The sequence below is a fragment of the Pongo pygmaeus genome, chromosome X (genome assembly GCF_028885625.2).
Source record: "Pongo pygmaeus isolate AG05252 chromosome X, NHGRI_mPonPyg2-v2.0_pri, whole genome shotgun sequence".
NCBI classification, from domain to species: domain Eukaryota; kingdom Metazoa; phylum Chordata; class Mammalia; order Primates; family Hominidae; genus Pongo; species Pongo pygmaeus.
In genome coordinates, this window is record NC_072396.2 from 97,617,097 (window position 1) to 97,637,021 (window position 19,925).

Sequence of the window (19,925 nt, forward strand, 5' to 3'; positions counted from 1 at the left end):
TTAAGGGCTCTGCTCTTTGTGATGTCTGGCAAGTACAGTATATATCCTATTTGGACACCTATGCATCAGGAGCCAGGTACACTATATTTGTTACATTCTTCATTTTGGTTTTGGCATATAAGTAAATCTGCCATATCCATTCTTCATGGATGCAAAAATCTCAGAAATAAAATAGGCACTGTAAAAAAAATGTTGTGGGCCGGACACAGTGGCTCATGCCTGTAATCCCAGCACTTTGGGAGGCCGAGGTGGGTGGATCACCTGAAGTTGGGAGTTCGAGACCAGCCTGACCAATGTGGAGGAACTCTGTCTCTACTAAAAATACAAAATTAGCTGGGTATGGTGGCACATGCCTTTAATCCCAGCTGCTTGGGAGGCTGAGGCAGGAGAATCACTTGAAGCCAGGAGGCAGAGGTTGCACTCCAGCCTGGGCAATAAAAGTGAAACTCTGTCTAAAAAAAAAAAAACAAAACAAAAAATGCTGTGATATTGCTAAAAACAATAATTTGCTTCCTGATTTTGTGGAAAATCATAAAGCAAACCTAACTATCTGAACATATGTGGTTGGTTAAATATGACATTGGTTTTAATATTTTTACATTATAGAAATTGGGGAGCGACTATTGTTAAGCAGAATGAAAGCGAGATGCTAAACTATATATGGTAGGGTATGGAAGACTATTATAGATCATTTTAGGCCTAGAGAGTCAGAAATTCTAAAATCCTCTCTTACTTTGGCTACAGTTTCCTATGAGATTTTCAAGGAAAACATTTGTGGACTGGGAAATGGCAAATGTGAAATAAGGTACCACTTTATTATATGCTGTGCTTCTCCCTTTATGTCCAGTGCAAAGCTCCCTGGTAAACTGAGTTTAAGTGTGAGGGAAACTCCTCACACTTATCTCAAACGAAAATCTTAGGATCTCTTTGTGACCAGCTGCATGGTGAAGAGATGAGAGCCTGGTGTCACTGTAAGAAAAAATGAGTCAAGATAGTGTGACCTCCTCCCAAGTCAAGGTGAAGGGTGGGTCCATAGCTTGTCTTATATATGTGGCGTTGTGAGTGAGGCACTCCTGCTCTCCCTCCCCTCTTCTCTCCAGTTCCCTTTGCCCCCCCCACATTCCTTCTGCTACCCACCTTCCTCCCTTTCCCTTTTTCACCTCTCTCTTCTTTCTTCTCCACCCCTTTTTCCCTCCTCCCTTACCCACCTTCCTCCCTTTCCCTTTTTCACCTCTCTTCTTTCTTCTCCACCCCTCCTTTTTCCCTCCTCCCTTACCCACCTTCCTCCCTTTCCCTTTTTCACCTCTCTTCTTTCTTCTCCACTCCTCCTTTTTCCCTCCTCCCTTACCCATCCCCATCCCCTTCTACCTTTCCCTTCCTTTCCCTCCATGCCCTGTTCCTTCTCCTTGTTCCACTGCTCTCCAAAATCTTGAATGAGTGTCCTCCAACAGAAAAGCTAAGATGTGGGAAATACATCAGAATGTTAATAATAGTTATCTTTTTATTAAATTGTCCTTTTCCTTGTGATCCTCTACTTTTTTCTATGATAAGTATCCCTCTTTTATAGTCAGGAGAAAAGGCTAGATTTTTATAGTATAACACACTTTAATATTTATTTATTTTAGGTTGCAATACAAGAACATGAAAAACAGTATCAAATGAAGTGATCATTTTTAGTGAAAGGGAAAGTAGAACACAATACAAAGAAAACACGGTATCTTTAGTTTACAATTACACAATATAAGATGAAGAAACTTTTTCAAAAATACTATGTTATATTAACACCTCAGTGGTAAACAATAACATCATTATGATTAAATTTATAGGCCACTATATGTCACATACACAAGGTCTCAGTTGAATCAAATGTGGTCTTTTCACATTAGATGTATGCTAATCTTTTTCAAGCAGTCAAACTTCAAAATACACTGTTTTAGTTACTATAAGTACTGGATTTCTATAGCAAACTAATGAAGGCACAGCTAGTGCAAGCAGATTTAAACCCTTAGTCTTCTGGGCTGGAAAAAAGAAAAAAATAAAACACTTGCATTGGTACTTCATGAACTTTTTTTTTCAAGCAAATACTTGTTTCAGTTAACAATTCTGACAGTTTCACAGCTACAGTCTAACAGAAACATGACCAAAGGACATCACAAAAATCAACACTGTGTAGCACCAAACTAACATGCTTTAGATAATTGACAACAGCTTACATATTTTGAAGAATATTATACTACAACAGCCTAGATAGAATAAACTGGCACTTAGACACTTTTTAGGACAATTTTTAAAATATAGACTACCAAGAAACCACAAAAACATGACTATAAGGAATAATAGTGTTCAGGTTACAGGTCAGGGTTTTACTTTTTTCAAGGCTGTATGAATCTGCTTCACTTCTTGAGATTTTAAGATTCTTGAAAAATCTTTCAGATTGACTTATTTTCTGTATTTCTTGTTTCCATAATGTTTGCCAAATTGATAGTAGGTACCATTGACTTCTCCAGTATAGTAATAGACTGATTTCAGGATGACATTATCATGTAAAATCTGCCCAATTTCAAAGTCCTCATCCAGGATAGCATCTTCTCGTGGTTCCAGCTTCCCAATCATAGGAATCTCAGGAGGACTAAAGAAGTTGAAGAATGATGCATTAGGAACCACTCTTGGCTGGATTTCAATTTCTCCAGTAGCAGTTGTGCGACTCTGGGTAGTTGTCACAGTAACATCTTTTCCTCTTCTCCAGTCTATCTTGCAGCCTTTGCAATCTTCAATTTCCCATCCCCAAGAAAAAAAGGGATCATTGTGATCTGGTTTTGACTTTATTATATATGTCTTCACCAGCACCTCATTTCTGAAGTATGGATTGGGTAGAAAATGAAATTCAAAGGTGTAACTTACAGGCTGGCCAGGTTTTGAGAACTTCAGGCTAACATCCGACAAGAACTTCAGAATGGGCTCATCATACTTCTGAATCATAGGCCCGAGCTTGTCAACATTCTTTAGAACAATCAGCCAATAGTCAGGAATGCCTTTAGGGTCTTCTCTTTTAGGCTTTCCCTTCCTAGCTCTTTTAAGATCTACACTGTCCTGAAGCCTTTCCTCAGGAACTCTTTTATGAGCCTCTCTTACCGCAGCCCTTGCCTTAGCCTCTGTTGCTTTAGGCTGTTCTTTATCATCTGCCTTTACCTGGGGCGCTTCTTTAGGATCTTCTTTTACTTCAGGGGTTGCCTCCATACAGTCTTTAGAATCTGCTTTTTCTTCAGCCTTTACCTGAGGAATTTCTTTAGGAACTTCCTTTTCTTCATCCTTCACCTCAGGAATTTCTTTAGGAACTTCCTTCTCTTCAGCTTTCACCTCTGGGTTTTCTTTAGGGTTTTCTTCTTCCTCACCCTCTAAGGGAGGCATTTCACTAGGGGTGTTATCCTGCACCTCCTCATCACTGCTGAACTCCTCATCCTCTGAATTCCATTCACATTCTTCTTCTGTAGGCTCGTATTCTGCATTGATGATTTGAAACCGCCTATCATACAGAGGCTTGTTGAGTTCAGCATATTTTCTTTCAAGATCATGAATTGCTTTTAAGAACAGGGTATCTACCTTGTCACATTCATCTTGAATGTTTCTAAGCGCTTGCACACGATTTCTAACTGCCTGAGGCAGCCTATCCACGAAATTTGTTCCCAACGGGGCCCGCCGCGCCCTTCTGGAAGGCTCAGGTACCCTCTTCTTTCTATACAAGCGGCTGCGGCTGCTAGTGCTGCCGCTGCCGCTGCTGCTGCTGCTGCTGCCGCTGCCGCTGCTGCTGCTGCTGCCACTAGTGCTGCTGCTGCTGCTGCTGCCACTAGTGCTGCTGCTAGAGCTACTGCTGTCAGATTCTTCCCCAGAATCACTAGTCGAGCTAGCCATCTCCTCTTCGGCAACCCCATGGGCGACAGGTTCCGAGACCATTTTAAAATCTGCTTCTGCCATCTTGCAAGCCTACGAACTCTACCGGAGAGACCGCGCGACCAGAGATGGGCAGAAAATGACTCACGGATGCTTGAGTGGCGGCGGCGGAGGCCCGGGCTGCGGAGGTGGCAGCGGCGATGGCAGCAGCGGCGCAGAGCGGAGCTGGAGCTGGAGCTGGGGCTGGGGATGCAGAGGCCGGCGCTGAGGTGGCAGCTGCAGTGGAGGCCTGGGCGACAGCGGTGGCAGCAAGGCCTCTCCCGGCTGCAGCTGCAGAGTGCCGAGATGTACCGCAGCCGAATGGCGCAGTATGAGACCCCAAGATCTCTTCTCGTTTCAGTTCGCGAGCCCCCTCCCCTTGCAGTCAGACCTCCCGTTAATTTCGTTCCCAGTGTGCCTTTAGTTCGCTCCTCATTTGCTGGTCCACCTTAATTGACAAACCGTACGCCCAACGAACGGCCAAACGCCACTATTCCTGGCTCCGCCCACCTTCCCAGACGCTGCTCGCTGGCTGAGGTGCGACCCCCTGGAAGGTGTCCCCCTGCCCCCCAAAAAGTCTATATTTATGGTTTTATAATTAAAAAAGAAAAAAACGCGTAGACATGAGGTAAAAATACCAGCCATAGTTCCTAACAAGGGCAGAAGAGGCGTGTCTTCCTTCTCCCATCCGCCCACCCTGAATTCCCGTTTAGTTTGTCACGGGTCTCTTGACAAAAAGCTGTAAAAAAAAAAAAAAAAAATTGAATGAAAATGGTCCAAATGGCGTCATTGGGTAGTGTGACTATGGACGATTTAAAAACAAAACGATTTCTCTAAATATTCTATGAGCATGCATTTTTACACTGGATAAAAAAGGGGAGAGTCGGTTATTGGCAGAGGAGGGAGGGACTAGACAGCAGGCGTATTGCATTCCACGAAGCTGATTTAATAAGTGCTGTCTGTGATGTTTGGCAAGCCTGGTTTATATCCATCTACAAGGTTTGCGAACCCATGTTGCCGTGAGTCAGTTACACCATTTTTATTATATTTCTCTTTTTAGGCTGGCATATTATGTACCCCAACCTTGCTGCTAACTTGCCACGTAGCCCTTCTCAATGCTTGTAACAACCTTGTAGATAAAACAAAGAGGTATTAAATGTTAGGTAGTATTGTTAAAAAGCAAATGATTTGCGTTATACTTTTGTGCAGCAGGTTTCAATTCCAAGAATAGTGGGATGGGAGGGGGAATTTGTGCTAATGAATGTGCATCTTCTGTCAGTGTATGCGATGTCATCTGCCACCAATTTCCTTCTAATGTTGTAAAATTCTAGCCATACTATAGTATGATTTACAAGTCCAGTAATATGTGAATAAACTTTTGCAAAATGAAGTTTAAAAACGGGTATTTGTTATTTTTATTTACAGGATTTTTTTTTTCTGCTACAGAACAACTCCCTTGGTACAATAAAAAAGACGAGTATTTACTTTTCATTGAAAGGTAAGGATCATATTTAGCACATTTTAAAGAATGAAAAAAATTACTCATGTCCATCTGAATAAAAGTTTACAGGATACAGTCGTTTAAAGATTTATTTTAGAGAATTATCTTGATAATTCTATGGAAACAGGAAAATCCACAGAGGTAATTTGGCATACTAATGTAGACAATTACATACTTAACCGCATTAACTATCTAAACCTGGTCATAGAATACAAGTGGTAAATTAAAATATGAAATATGATAAATTATTCATTTCAAATGAGGAAATGTATTAAAGTTAGATTAATCTTTATAGAATTTGTGCTTTGTCATGTAATCACGTTTTTTAAAAGTTAGGAAACGCTTTTCTGTTTCATAAATGTATTTACTTTTATTGTTTATCTCTAATTGTCAAAGTCTGTGAACATTGCAAAGATAAAACCTCAATATTGAAAATTCCAACAGTAGTAAAAACACACAATCTTAACCACCAAATGATAAGAATTACTAGCATTTTGATGCACTTCCTTCCAGAAATTTCCTTGTGCATATACATACCTGCCTATTTATGTATACTGCTTTATCTATGTGACACCATATTATGTTTTGTAATCTTTTCATTTAATTTATCAATTACTAGTGGCTAAATTTTCATGGCAAATGATCGACATCTTATTTTTAAATAAGTGCATATTCCATGGAAATAATTGCCTTAACTTATTTGACCAGATTCCTGTTATAGGGTGGCCATTTCTATGCCATCTCTCCCCTTAAATACATACTATTTTCCTGCTATAACAAAAGTGTCCCTGGATACCAAAAGCATATATTATGCACTTGTGAAAATTGGTCATAAGATAAATTCCTAGAAATGGATGGCTTGGGGATGATCATTTCATGTTATGAAATTATTATTGTATACATGTTGCCGAACTCTCTGCAGAATGATTATCACAATTTACAGTTCCAACAGTGCATAAAGGTTCATTTTTTGGTCATTCAACTAATATATTTTTGTGCCTGTCATATGCCGGGCAAATGTGGTAGAGGATTGTAGTATAATGGTGAATGAAATTTACTAAGTGCATATCCTTTCATTGAATAATTTTAATCAAAACATATGTTACAGAAACAATGATTTACATCATTGGTGTTATACCATAAATATTTTTCTGAAACTTACTATTTTTATTTTAAATTATGGAGATTTAAAAAAATGTATGCTCTTATGTTTTAAACTTTGTAGCATCAGGAATTAGTATTTTAGAGTCAGTCATGAGTTAGGGATCCAGATTTTTAAAATATTTATTTTTATTAGCTAGCTAATTCTTCTAGTACCATTTATTTGGTAATCTTTCTATCTCCTGCTTACTTGAAATGCTATTTTGATCACATTAAATAAATTGCTTGGGTCTGTTTCTAAATTCTTTTCTGATCCATTGGTCAGACGTTTTCTGCAAACAACTAATGAGTCGGTTTTAAGATAACTTTACATTTTGTGAAAATGATATGTGTTCATTGATAAAGTCAGACAATACATTGAAATACAAAGAAGAAATTAAAAGTAACTCAAAATACCACTGAGAAGTAATCACTACTTACATTTGTAATCAACATCTCCAAATTCATTTATCAATATTATGTATTTTTATTTCTTAGATTAGTGGTAAGATTGTCTTTTCATATGTTTATGTTTTTTTGAGAATTGTCTGTTCATATTTTTTGTTTTCCACTGAATTAAGCAAGAAATTAATCAATGGTGAAATCCTAAAGGTAAAATGATTTTGGCCTTGACTTACTTAAGACAACTATGATTTCTTCAGGAAATAACGCATGATATTGGGCAAATGTGACTAAATTACTTTCAGTTACTTTCATATTAAAATTGGTTGGTTTTTTTTTTTTTGGATACTTGGGGGGGTTTTTGGATGCTTTTCAAGGATTACAGATTACTACTTAACCACTCACACTGATCCTGGAAAAGTTTGGAATGGAACATGAAGATGAAAAATAGAAAAAAGCTTATAAAAACATCATATAAAAATAATGTACTAATCAAAAATTGTTATTTTCAATTTGGAATTATTTTTTCCTAGATATAGGCAATGAAAATGGTTGAAAGTAGATGACATTTTCTAATCACAATTCTCTACTTTAATTGTGTATACATAAGTATCTTGTAACACACTTATTTTTGTAGCCTTTTTTTTTGGTCAATTAGTTTATTTAATTTTATGTAGTAGGTATCTAAAAGAAAATAAGCTTTTTCTTCATAATCAATTTAATTGATGCATTATATCCTATTTGTTCTACTGTGAAATATAAGTATTAGTTTTATCATATCATATGTTTGTTTTTCTTAATAAGGTTAGATATAAATTATTTGCATAGTGATATGTTTTTTGTTCAATTAATAGATGATTTTTGGGGGGGGCTAAATGTTCATGCTTCTACATGAGATGATACATAACACAGAATCTGATAGTATACTCAGACTGAACATAGCACATTAACATCTCTTGATACCTCCCTTAATATGAACATACACACAATCCCTTCCACCACCCACTCCTACCACACAAACACACAAAGTATATAATGACAAGTGTAGCAGCATTATCTTTTTTTATAGGTATCTAAGAAGCAAAGCATTGCAAGTTCATTTATTTTTGAATGACTTCCTCCTGTTCTTCTTGGACAAGTTGTATCTGAATACACAAGTTAATTCTTTTTTAAAAACCATTTTATTGATGTATAATAGGCGCACAATAAATGTGTGTATCTGCAAAAGTATCACCACAGACAAAATAATGAAAATTGTATCATCCCTGAAAGTTTCTTCATATGCCTTTGAATCCCTCCTCTTGTCCCTAGACAATCACTGATCTGTTTTCTGTCCCTATAGATGAATTTGCATTTTCTAAAATTTTATATAAGTGGAATAATGTAGTATGTTCCTCTTTTTGCCTGTCTTTGCAGACTTATTTTGAAATTTACCATGTTGTGTGTATCAGGAGTTTATTTTTCCTGTTTACTGCTGAGTAATTATTCATTACTTGGCAATACTACAATTTGTTGATGGGCATTTTTGTTGTTTTGAGTTCTGGGCTACACAAATAAGGCTGCTATGATCATTTGTATATAAGTTTTGTATGGACATATGTTTTAATTTCTTTTAGAAAAATACATAGGAGTGGAATGACTGGATCACATAGTAGGTGTATGTTTCACTTTTTAAGAAATTACCTATTTTCCAAAGTGGTTGTTTTGCATTTCCACCAACAGTGCTAACATTTGATATGGGCAGTGTTTTAAAAGTTAGCCATTCTAATAAATATTCAGTAGTATTTCATTGTGATCTTAATTTATATTTCTTTGATGACTAATGATATTGAATACCTTTTCATGTGCTGATTTGCCATCCACATATCTTTTTTGGTGAAGTGACCATTTGTATTTTGTCCATTTAAAAAATAGGATTGTTGTTTTATCATTAAGTTTTGATCGTTCTTTATATACTCTGGATGCAAGTTCTTTATCAGTTATAGCTTCTGCAAATATTTTCTCTCAGACCGCATATTTTCTTTGCATTCTCTTAAGGGTGCCTTTTACTGTTTTTAAAGAGGAAACGTTAGTAATTTTTATATTGATACATCATATATTGGGGGCACATGTGATTTTGATACATGAATACAATGTGTAGTGGTCAAATCAGGGTAATTGGGATAAGAAGTTTGCAATTTTGATGAAGTCCAGTTTATCTTGTTTTTCTTCTATGGAGCATACTTTGTGTGTCATCTCTTAGAAATCTTTGCTTAACCCAAAGTCACAATTATTTTCTTCCATTTTTTTTAAGTTTTATACTTTTAGGTTTTGCATTTAGGTCTGATACATTTTTGCAAAAAGTACAAGGTATGGATTGAAGGTTTATTTCTTTTGATATAGATATGCAGTTTTTCCAGCACTATTTGTTGAATAGACTGTCTTTTCACCACTGATTTGCCTTTGCACATTTGTCAAAAATTAGCTGTCCTTGTATGTATGGGTCTATGTTGGACGCTCTAATCTGTTCCTTTGTGTACTGATTTTAATGACGCAATCGGTAGTTATCCATTTGTTAGATGCATTTGGGAAAGAATGAGAACAAAATTGTGTGATAACAGAATTTCATTACAATGGAGACAGTCACAGGAGCTGGATCTTCATCCTTGACCTTTCACTTCTACTCCCAACTATGTGAGATAAAGGGTCAGATAACAGCAGTAAAAACCTAGAAAAGAAATAACAAAAAGAAACATAAATGTTCTTCTATTTTGTGGAGTTGCCAGTGTGTAGATGTCCATAGCCCAGCCACAAGAATGGTAGTTAGTATTATTCAGAAGCACAAATAATGCCCTTGTTTTTCTCACATCTGATAAAGAGAGACCTGCTTGCAAAAATGGAAATATTGAATAGAAAGTATCTTCAAGCTGTTAATAAATTATAGTTAAAAAAAGAATAGTAATAAAATATTGGTTGTTATGATGTTACTATTATTAATAGTAATAAATAAAACATTGGTTGTTTTATAACATTTCAAACCATAGCAGTGGTTTTCAAACAAAAATATTTCATTTCATTTTATACTTATTCCTATAATACGGATATACTCAAATTAACAGAATATGGTATGTTGTTATAGATTTTTATTTTTTAAGGAAACATTTCTGAATTGCGTTTCTAGCAATATACCCTTAACTGCATGGAGTTTAAAAGGGAAGTTTAATGCAACATAAGATAAGGAAAATTGTTTCCCAATTTGGGTATTTAAGATAGTGCTATTTTTTTAAAGAAATTTTAATTGTCATGTAAAAATTACATATATTTTTGCCATATAACATGATGTTTTGGTATATGTATACATTGTTGAATGACTAAATCAAGCATTTTAACATATATATTACCTTAAATACTTATTTTTTTCTGGTAAGAACACTCAAAATCTCTCTTACCTCACTCCTGTCTAACTGAAATGTTATGTCTTTTTTTTTTTTTTGAGACGGAGTTTCACTTTGTCGCCCAGGCTGGAGTGCAGTTCGTGATCTCGGCTCACTGCAACCTCCATCTCCCAGGTTCAAGTGATTCTCCTGCCTCAGCCTCCCATGTAGCTGGGACTACAGGTGTGTACCACCACTCCCAGCAAAATATATATATATATATATATTTTTTTTTTTAGTAGAGATAGGGTTTCACCATATTAGCCAGGATGGTCTCCATCTCCTGATCTCGTGATCCTCCCACCTTGGTCTCCCAAATTGCTGGGATTACAGGCATGAGCCACTGCACCAGGCCATGTTGTTTCTTTTGAACAGTATCTCCTCAAACCCCCAACTCCCAATCGTCTAGTAACCACCCATTTTACTCTTTGTTTCTATTAATGTGACATTTTTGTGCTCCACATGTAAGTGAGATCACATGGTGTTTGTCTGTGCCTGGCTTATTTCACTTAGCATATTGTTCTCCAGATTTGTCTATGTTGCCACAAATGACAAGATTTCCCTTTTTAAAGTCTGATCAATACTTTACTGTGTATACATACCGTATTTTCTTTATCCATTCATCAATTGATGGGCACTTAGGTTTATTCCATATCTTGGCTATTGTACCTAATGCTGCAATGAAAATGGGAGTACAGATATCTCTTCAATGTATTGATTTCATATCCTTTGGATATATACTCAATACTGGGATTACTAGATCATATGGTAGTTCCATTCTTACGGTAGTTTTGAGGAATGTCCATACTGTTTTCCATAATGGCTATACTAATCCACATTACCAGCAACAGTTTACAAGGGTTAACTTTTCTCCACATTCTCACCAACACTTACCTTCCGTCTTTTTGATAATAGCTGTCCTAACAGGCATGAGATGATATCTCATTATGGTTTTAATTTGCATTTACCTGATGATTAGTGATGTCAAGTATTTTTTCATATACCTATTGGCCATTTGTATGCCTTTTGAAAAACATCTCTTCAGATATTTTACTCATTTTAAAAAATTATGTTTTTTTTAATTACTGAGTTGTTTGAGTTCCTTATATATTTTGAATATTTAACTCCTTATCATATGTTTGGTTTGCAAATATATTCTGCCATTCCATATGTTGCCTCTTTACTCATTTACTTCCTTTATTGTGCAAAAACTTTTTAGTTTGATGTGATGCCTTTTGTCTATTTTTGCTTTTGTTGCTAATGCTAGTTTTGAATGTACAAACAGCATACATTTTTCAAAAATGTAAAACCACATCACGGAAGAATACTTTTACAAGGGTAATCAAGAATTTTTTGCCCGTAGTACTCATCTGAAGAATTTTCATTCTAAAATTCAAATAAAGCAAGCCTTTTTATTGCAAGTTTGAAAGTATTTTATTTAATTTTACTAAAAAGGAAGGAAAAATCCAAAGACTTTGAAAAATGAACAGTTTACAATATATATAGATAGATATATCTTATGTGCATATGATATATATGTATATATCTTATATGATATCTTAGATATATTCTATCTATCTATCTATCTATCTATCTATCTATATATATATCTATCTATCTATCTTTGCAGTGGCTATTTCCCCATTTTGCAATTTATTTGGACAAAGTGAAGGAAGCCCAAAGTGACATTTTCTGCTGATTTTTTTCCAGACTATCCAAATATATTTAATTAATTTCATTAGGTACCTCCTCTCAGAAAAAAAATTAGTTGTTCTCCATTCTGGCAGATGTTTCTTTTAAAGTATATGTTTAGTAAGTAGTATAGACTAATGCTTCAGCAAATCTAGTATTGATACTTTCAAGGTGATGATAGCTAACACTTCACAATTCTCTAAGAAGTGAGTAAACAAACAAGATGTCAATGAACTAATTGTTGCTTTTGGTTAAAAAATCTGCTTCTCGGAGAAAGAAGAAATAGAGGCATACATTCTCTAGATTCATTACTTTGATTTAGCAACTCTCTTAAAACAGGTGTAACCAAATTTTAAAATTATAATACTGACCACTTTTGTCTGTCTTCTCTTATAACCAGCGTTTGTCTATCTAAAAGAATAAGCATTTTTTTGTTTGTTTAGAGGTAACTGGATACCTTAATTAAAACTGTTACATTATCTACATCATGGGAATGTGTTTAGCCTTCTTTGTAAGAAGGATTAAACATGACATGACAAGAGCATTACATAAATGATTAGGCTAGCTGACCAATCTGCTTGTAGCAGCCCCCAAACTGCTCCTTAGCCTCTCAGATATGCTGTACATAGTTCTTTGAAAGGTCTTTGTGAAAACACTTATATCCTTGCTCTAATCCCAAACTTTTAGTGATACTTCACTGTCTTGAATCAAACCAGTGTATAAGTACAAGCTGTGTCCTTTACCCTCCAGTGACCTTGGGCACATTTTTTAACTCTCTATGCCTCAATTTCCTCATCTGTAGAATGGGGATAATAATAGTACCCATCTCACAGAGCAATGCTGAGCTCGAAATGACATAATACATGTAAAATTCTGATAACATAGTGCATGTCCAAACAGTTTTTACTAAACTTATCTTCTCCAGGAATAGTTACCCAGTGGAACATAGTTCTTTAACTCTTTCTTTCCTTCAGAGCTTATTTGCTTGGAGTGTATTACATTTTTGTATGCTTTATGATAAACATTATAACAGAACCACATAGGTCATTTATTGTGTGTACACACACATGTTCTTTTCCTATGTATATTTTAAATTTACCTAGTAGAGGGACCACGATATTTTCTTATTTATAATCCTCTGTCCTTGCTCAGAGTATTGCTCTGCACAAGAATACATTTAGTACTGTACTAATTAATTTCTTAAACAAATGAACTGGCTTCCTTACAGCAGTACCATTTTTTCTTTTTTTGAGACAAAGTTTGCTCTTGTTGCCCATGCTGGAGTGCAACGGTGTGATCTCGGCTCACTGCAACCTCCATCTCCCGGGTTCAAGCCGTTCTCCTGCCTCAGCCTCCCAAATAGCTGGGATTACAGGCGTTCACCACCATGCCCAGCTAATTTTTGTATTTTTGATAGAGACGGGGTTTAACCGTGTTGGTCAGTTGGTCTCGAACTCCTGACTTCAAGTGATCCACCTGCCTCGGCCTCCCAAAGTGCTGAGATTACAGGAGTGAGCCACCGCGTTCAGCCAGCAGTACCATTTTTACTTGCTGTTCAAATAAAACTCATTTTTAGCCTTTGATTGCACTCTAATTTTATTTAACAGTTGTCTCTTAATTGTGCCTGATTTACTAATGCATAATTGTCATGCAACAAATTACATTAGTTTACTAAATTTTCAGGTTTTAAAGAATTCGCTTTTTACCAACCAACTTCTAAATAGTAACACCTCACAAACTATTAATAGTTAGGAGGACACACAGAGTCTTCAGAAGAAAAATTTTGGAATCTAATGATGATCCACATTTAATATTAAATTAAAATGTCTGTTTATTTAACCCTTTTATTTCATTAGTATTTTCTTTCTAAAGGACAACATTTTAAATAATTATTGCAAAATTCCTTTACATATAATGAGCATTTAAAGGAAAATATAGATCAAATTACCAGAGCTTCTTATTTTAATAAACAGTACTCTACCTCATAAAATGGCTACCCTAATAACCCAGTTACTTTTATTCTTATCAGAATCTGTTGCTTGAATTAAGCATAATCAAACTTGCCACATTGCATTTTCCTGTCTCATAAATTACTGAAAACAACTTTCCTCCAATTTCTTTATTGTTTGAAAGATACTTTTCTTTGGAAAGTCAAATCATATTTCTATTATAATTATAAAAATTATACATGCGTGTTTTTTGAGGAACCTCCATACTGTTCTCCATAGTGGCTGTACTAGTTCACTACTTAAAGTGTATAAGAGTTCCCTTTTCTATGCATCATCATCTGCATTTGTTAATTTTTATCTTTTTTACAATAGCCATCCTAACTGGGGTGAGATGATATCTCTTTGTGGTTTTGATTTGCATATCCCTGATGATTAGTGATGTTGAACATGTTTTCATGTATTTGTTGGCCATTTGTATGTCTTCTTTTGAAATGTCTATTCAGATAATTTGCCAATTTTTGAAATGGGTTTTTTTTTTTGGCTGTTTTGAGTTCTTTGTATATTCTGGATATTAATTCCCTGTTGGATGAATACTTTGCAAATATTTTCTCCCATTCTCTAGGTAGACTTTTCACATTGTTGATTGTTTCCTTTGCTGTGCATAAGCTGTTTAGTTTGATATAGTCCCATTTGTTTATTTTTGCTTTTGTTGCCTGTGTTTTTGAGGTCTTATTCATAAACTCTTTTCCCAAACCAGTGTCCTGAAGCATTTACTCTATGTTTTCTTCTAATAGATTTATAGTCTTGTGTCTTACATGTAAGTCTGATCCATTTTGAGTTTATTGTTGTATAGGGAGAGAGGTGAGAGAGTCTAGTTTCAGTTTTCTGCCTATGGTTATCCAATTTTCCCAGCACTATTTATTGAAGAGTCTGCCCTTTCCCAATGAGTGTTCTTGGAGCCTTTGTCAAAAATCATTTGGCTGTAGATATGTGGATTAATGTTTTGATATTCTGTTCTGTTCTATTGAACTACGTGCCTCTTTTTATGCCAGAAGTCAAATTTTTTTAATACAAAAATCAGTTATTGAAACATTTAGATGGTTGGGAAAGTGCCAGAAACCAGAGCTTAAGGACATATCTGCCTTGGTAACTTAGAACAAAAGAGCTGGTTCTCAATATATAAAAAACATGTCCATAATAAAGTTTCAAATGAAAAAAGCAAGTTGTGAGACAATATCTATTATTTGCTCCCATCTATATAAAAAGTATAGATGTATATATGTTATGTGCATGTGTGTTTGTTTTCATTTACATAGAAAAATGTCTGACGATAGATGCACCGAACCAGTGAAATTAGATTGAAGGAAAAGCTTTAACTTTGTATTTTCTATTCTGAATCACTTTTTGAATTTTTAAAACAAACATATATTATTTTTATAATTAAAAAAACAAACATTTAAGGCAATAATGAATAACATTGTTTGTTTAAATTGGGTCATTATTTGGTCAAAGTTTATATAGAAAGCTGAAATAGTGTTTCAATTACTACTTTTGCAAAGGAGGAACTATCACTTGAACAGCACTCATACAGGCTGCTCTGAGGTATTATTATCATACATGGGTGCCATGTAAATTGTACCATTTTTAAAGAGCTTATGCTTTACTCTGATTGGTATTTGAAGCTTCTATGCATCATTGTTCTTTCCAAAAAGCATGGTATTTTCTTGGGATGACTATAAAGTTGTCAGAGGAGGTACTATCCTCCTCTCCATTATGTTCACAGTCTAAGTTCTGTGAAATTACTTTTAATTGTTTCTTCTTATTTCAAAACTTCTATTCTTTTTCTTATTGACTCGTACAGCTGTTTTTAATGGAGAAAAATGACTTGCTTCTAGAGACTTTTCTCACCTGAAAAATGAAGATCGTGAGTTGGCTAACCATTCTTCTGAAAAGTTTATTTTTACTCTTGTAGGAAAAACTTGAGCCAATTTCTACAAATGTCTATCTTAATTTTATGGTATCCTTTTTTCCTGTAGATTTGTGATGATTTGAAGAAATTTCAACCTATAAAATATTGCTCGATCATAAAATCACTAGGCAGATTGCACTTTTTCTGCAAATGATGTGTACCTAATTTAGCTGCAAATGATCTATGCATGCTTATAAGTTTATAATATGCTTACCAAGAGATTCTGTTTAATTCAGTAAGACTTATGCTTACTGGACTGAAATTTGACGTCATTGGACCAAAGTTATTATAAAATAGTAAAAAGAAAAATTAATAGGATGCAAATTTCAGAGAGATAGCCATGAAAACTGATAGAATATTCTAATAATTGTTCCCTTCTACACTGTCTTATGTTCTAACCATCATTTCACTGTTTAGACTTCTGTCATTTCCCACATGGGTTATTCACCTCACCTTCTTCATTTATCTTCCAACCTCAAGCTCTCTTGCTTCCCTTCCAGCCTACATACTCTGAAATTAACCCTTTTGCCGGGCATGCTGGCTCATGCCTGTAATCCCAGCACTTTGGGAGGCCAAGGCGGGCAGATCACTTGAGGTCAGGGGTTCAAGGCCAGCCTGGCCAACATGGTGAAACCTGGTCTCTACTGAAAATACAAAAATTAGCTGGGCGTGGTGGCAGGCACCTGTAATCCCAGTTACTCGGGAGACAGAGGCAGAGAATCACTTGAACCTGGGAGGCGGAGGCTGCAGTGAGCCTAGATGGCGCCACTGCACTCCAGCCAGGGTGACAGAGTGAGACTCCATCTCAAAAAAAAAAAAAAAAAAAAAAAAAAAAAACCCTTTTAAAATGTAATTTTCTTTATATCATACCCTTCTCTAAAATCTGCAGTCACTTCTCATTTAAAGCCAGAATGACATAGGGATAAGAACATCAGTTTTGAAGATTTAAATTAGAGTTTAAACTTTGGCCTGACACATAGCATCTAGTAGGTAATTTTATACAACTTAGATTCCAGAGTCAAACATACCCACATTTACCACTTGCTAGCTGTGTGGCCTTGGGAATTTACTAGATTTCACAAATACAAAGTCTTCTTTTCAGTGAAATGTGGAAAATAATACATAGCTATGTCAATTAGGACTTTTTAGTTACAAGCAACAGAAATAGACTCTGGCTAACTTATGTAATATTTAATTCGTTGGAAAAATATCAGGGTCTCACAGAATCAATGGGAGACTAGTGAGTCAGGTATGGAAACAGGCAGAAACTGAAGTAGCCCTGCAGACCAAGGAAACAGGGAATACAACATGGCTCCATAGCCAGAATAGTCTAATCATGATGTTGAGGCTGAGATAAACTGGAATGTCAGTCATTTTTAATTCAATTACTTGCTACTTGGCTATAATAGGAGGATGAGGCTGCTGGTCCTAGTCTCACTTGACTACTCTCAAAAGAAAACAAGAGTGCCATGAAACAGAGGAAATGGATTTCCAATATCTAATGTACAAAAGATGCCCACTAGGCATGTGACCCACCAGTCACATAATAGTGCCTAGTAAAGGGCTATTTTAACAAGTCTAGACTCATTTATCAGACATTCATGGCCATTCACTGTCTGGCCTCAGCCTACTTTTCCAAACTTAATTTTCCTCTGCATAAGCCCTGAATTTTCCTGTCTGCTTTTCTCACTCAGCCCATTCCCACTCCCTGCAATGCTTTTGACCTGTTACTTTGTAAAAAGATGTATGACTGCACATGCATGTTTAATAGCAGTGTAATTCACAATTGCAAAAATATGGAACCAACCTAAATGCCCATCAACCAATGAGTGGATAAAGAAAATGTGGTATATATACAACAGCCATAAAATGGAATAAAATGGCCTTTGCTGCAACTTGGATAGAGCTGGAGGCTATTTTTCTAAGTGAAGTAACTCAAGAATGGAAAAAGATATATCGTATGTTCTCACTTATAAGTGGGAGCTAAGTATGAAGATGCAAAGGCATAAGAATGATACAATGGACTTTGAGGACTCGGATGGAGGGGTGGGAAGAGGTGAGGGATAAACAACTACATATTGTGTACAGTGTGCACTGCTCAGGTGATTAGTGCACCAAAATCTCAGAAATCACCACTAAAGAATTTATCCATGTAACCAAAGACCACCTGTGCCCCAAAAACTATTGAAATAAAATTTAAAATGTTTTAAAAATTTAAAAAGATGTGTGATTGACACATAATGGTTATACATATTTACGGGTTACAACATAGTGGTTTTGGTACATGTATATATATTGTATAATGATCAACTAGGGCAATTGACATATGCATCATCTTAAACATCATTTCTTTGTGATGAACATTCAGTAACCTTTCTTCTAGCGATTTTGAAATATACAATGCATTGTCGATAACTCTAGTCATCTTACTATGCAATAGAACACCAGAATTTATTCTTCCTAACTGTAACTTTGTAGCAATGACCAATCTCTTCCCATCCCCCGACTAACTCACTACCTTCCTCATCCTCTGGTAACCACTAATCTACTTTCTACTTCCATAAGAACAACTTTTTAAATTCTACATATTAGTGAGACCATGTGGAATCTTTCTGTCTCTGGATTATTTCACTTAACATAATCTTCTTCAGATTCATCCATGTTGCTGCAAATGACAGGATTTCACTCTTTTTATGGCTGAATAGCATTCCATTATGCTTGTATATCACGTTTTCTTTGTCCATTCATCTGCTGATGGACATTTAGGTTGATTCTATATCGTAGCTATTATGAAAATTGCTTCAATAAACATGGGAATATAGATACATCTTTGATATACTGATTTGTCTTTTTTTTTTTTTTTTGGCGGAAGGATATATACCCAGCAGTGGGATTGCTGGATCATATGGTAGTTCAATTTTTAGTTTTTTAAGGCACCACCAACCTGTTTTTTCAAAATGACTATACTAATTTACATTCCCATCAGTAGTGTGTAAGGGTTGCCTTTTCTCCAAATCTCTCATGTTTTAATATTCAACTTATCTTTTCTAAGATTTAGCTCTCCTTTTACTGGTCGCCGAATCACTGATTTTCTGATTCCTCATTTTCTTTTAATCATGTATTGCTTGTTATTATCTTTTTTGAATGGTAGTCTTGTATATTTGTCTAACTATTTATGTGCCTTACTTTCCCCATATAGATTGTAAACCCCTTGAGAGGAGAGATCATGTATCATTTATTTATTTGTTTTCTTGATAACCCAGTGTTATGTATGAGGTAGATGTTCATTAACTTATAATAAATGTTTTTCATTTCATTTCACTTTCTCAAAATCATTTTTGCCAAATGAACTTATGATGAATGAATGCAAGAATGTGAGTCATTAATTTAAATCAATACTAATTTAATTACCTACTGTATATGTAGCACTATATTGATGGCTTTGTGGGGATAGAAAAAATAAACTTGAAAATTGCTTTAGGAGTAGTTCACAATCTAATTTAGGAGAGAAAATAATACAAGTATGAGACACGCCCAGAACAATTATATAAATAAGTAAAATAAATAATCTAAAAATTTTAAATATCAGTGCTAAGGATATAAGAAAATGTAAATGCATGACTTAACTATATATATATATGTGTGTGGTACAAGCAGATTGCTTTGTCTGGCATAAAGGGATTATGTTGGAACATATAGAGATGGTATTGGAGAATACAAGGGTTATAAATTTAGATTTAATATAATAGGAAAGAGCAATCTTTTTTTTTTTTTTTTTATGAGACAAAGTCTCACTCTTGTCCCCGAGGCTGGAGTGCAATGGCACGATCTCGGCTCACTGCAACCTCCGCCTCCCAGGTTCAAGCGATTCTCCTGCCTCAGCCTCCCGAGTAGCTGGGATTACAGGCACCTGCCACCATGCCCGGCTAATT

At 35.4% G+C, this 19,925-nt stretch overlaps 2 protein-coding genes across 12 annotated transcripts in view; one reads left to right on the forward strand and one right to left on the reverse strand.

The window, feature by feature from the left end:
* Positions 1–1,585: 1,585 nt before the first annotated feature.
* NAP1L3 (nucleosome assembly protein 1 like 3) lies at positions 1,586–4,420 on the reverse strand. Its single transcript, XM_054472620.2, has one exon. It carries the CDS (start codon positions 3,970–3,972, stop codon positions 2,440–2,442), a length of 1,533 nt encoding a protein of 510 aa, XP_054328595.1. The 5' UTR covers positions 3,973–4,420; the 3' UTR covers positions 1,586–2,439.
* Positions 4,421–4,440: 20 nt separating this feature from the next.
* The window catches only part of FAM133A (family with sequence similarity 133 member A), a 38,390-nt gene continuing 22,905 nt past the window's right edge, over positions 4,441–19,925 (forward strand). For 3 of the 11 annotated variants that reach the window (XM_054472627.2, XM_054472623.2, XM_054472628.2), the window contains exons 1-2: positions 4,789–4,946; positions 5,374–5,425. The gene's annotated coding sequence lies outside the window, so the exon portion shown is untranslated. Of the gene's footprint in view, positions 4,465–4,690; positions 5,077–5,352; positions 5,426–10,445; positions 10,567–19,925 lie in introns of those variants that run through there. The other 8 variants (XM_054472621.2, XM_054472624.2, XM_054472626.2 and 5 more) reach the window with 7 other exon arrangements.

Bases quoted from the DNA above. Each gene is read 5' to 3' on its own strand.
- NAP1L3 (XM_054472620.2), bottom strand. From the start codon at position 3,972: ATGGCAGAAGCAGATTTTAAAATGGTCTCGGAACCTGTCGCCCATGGG.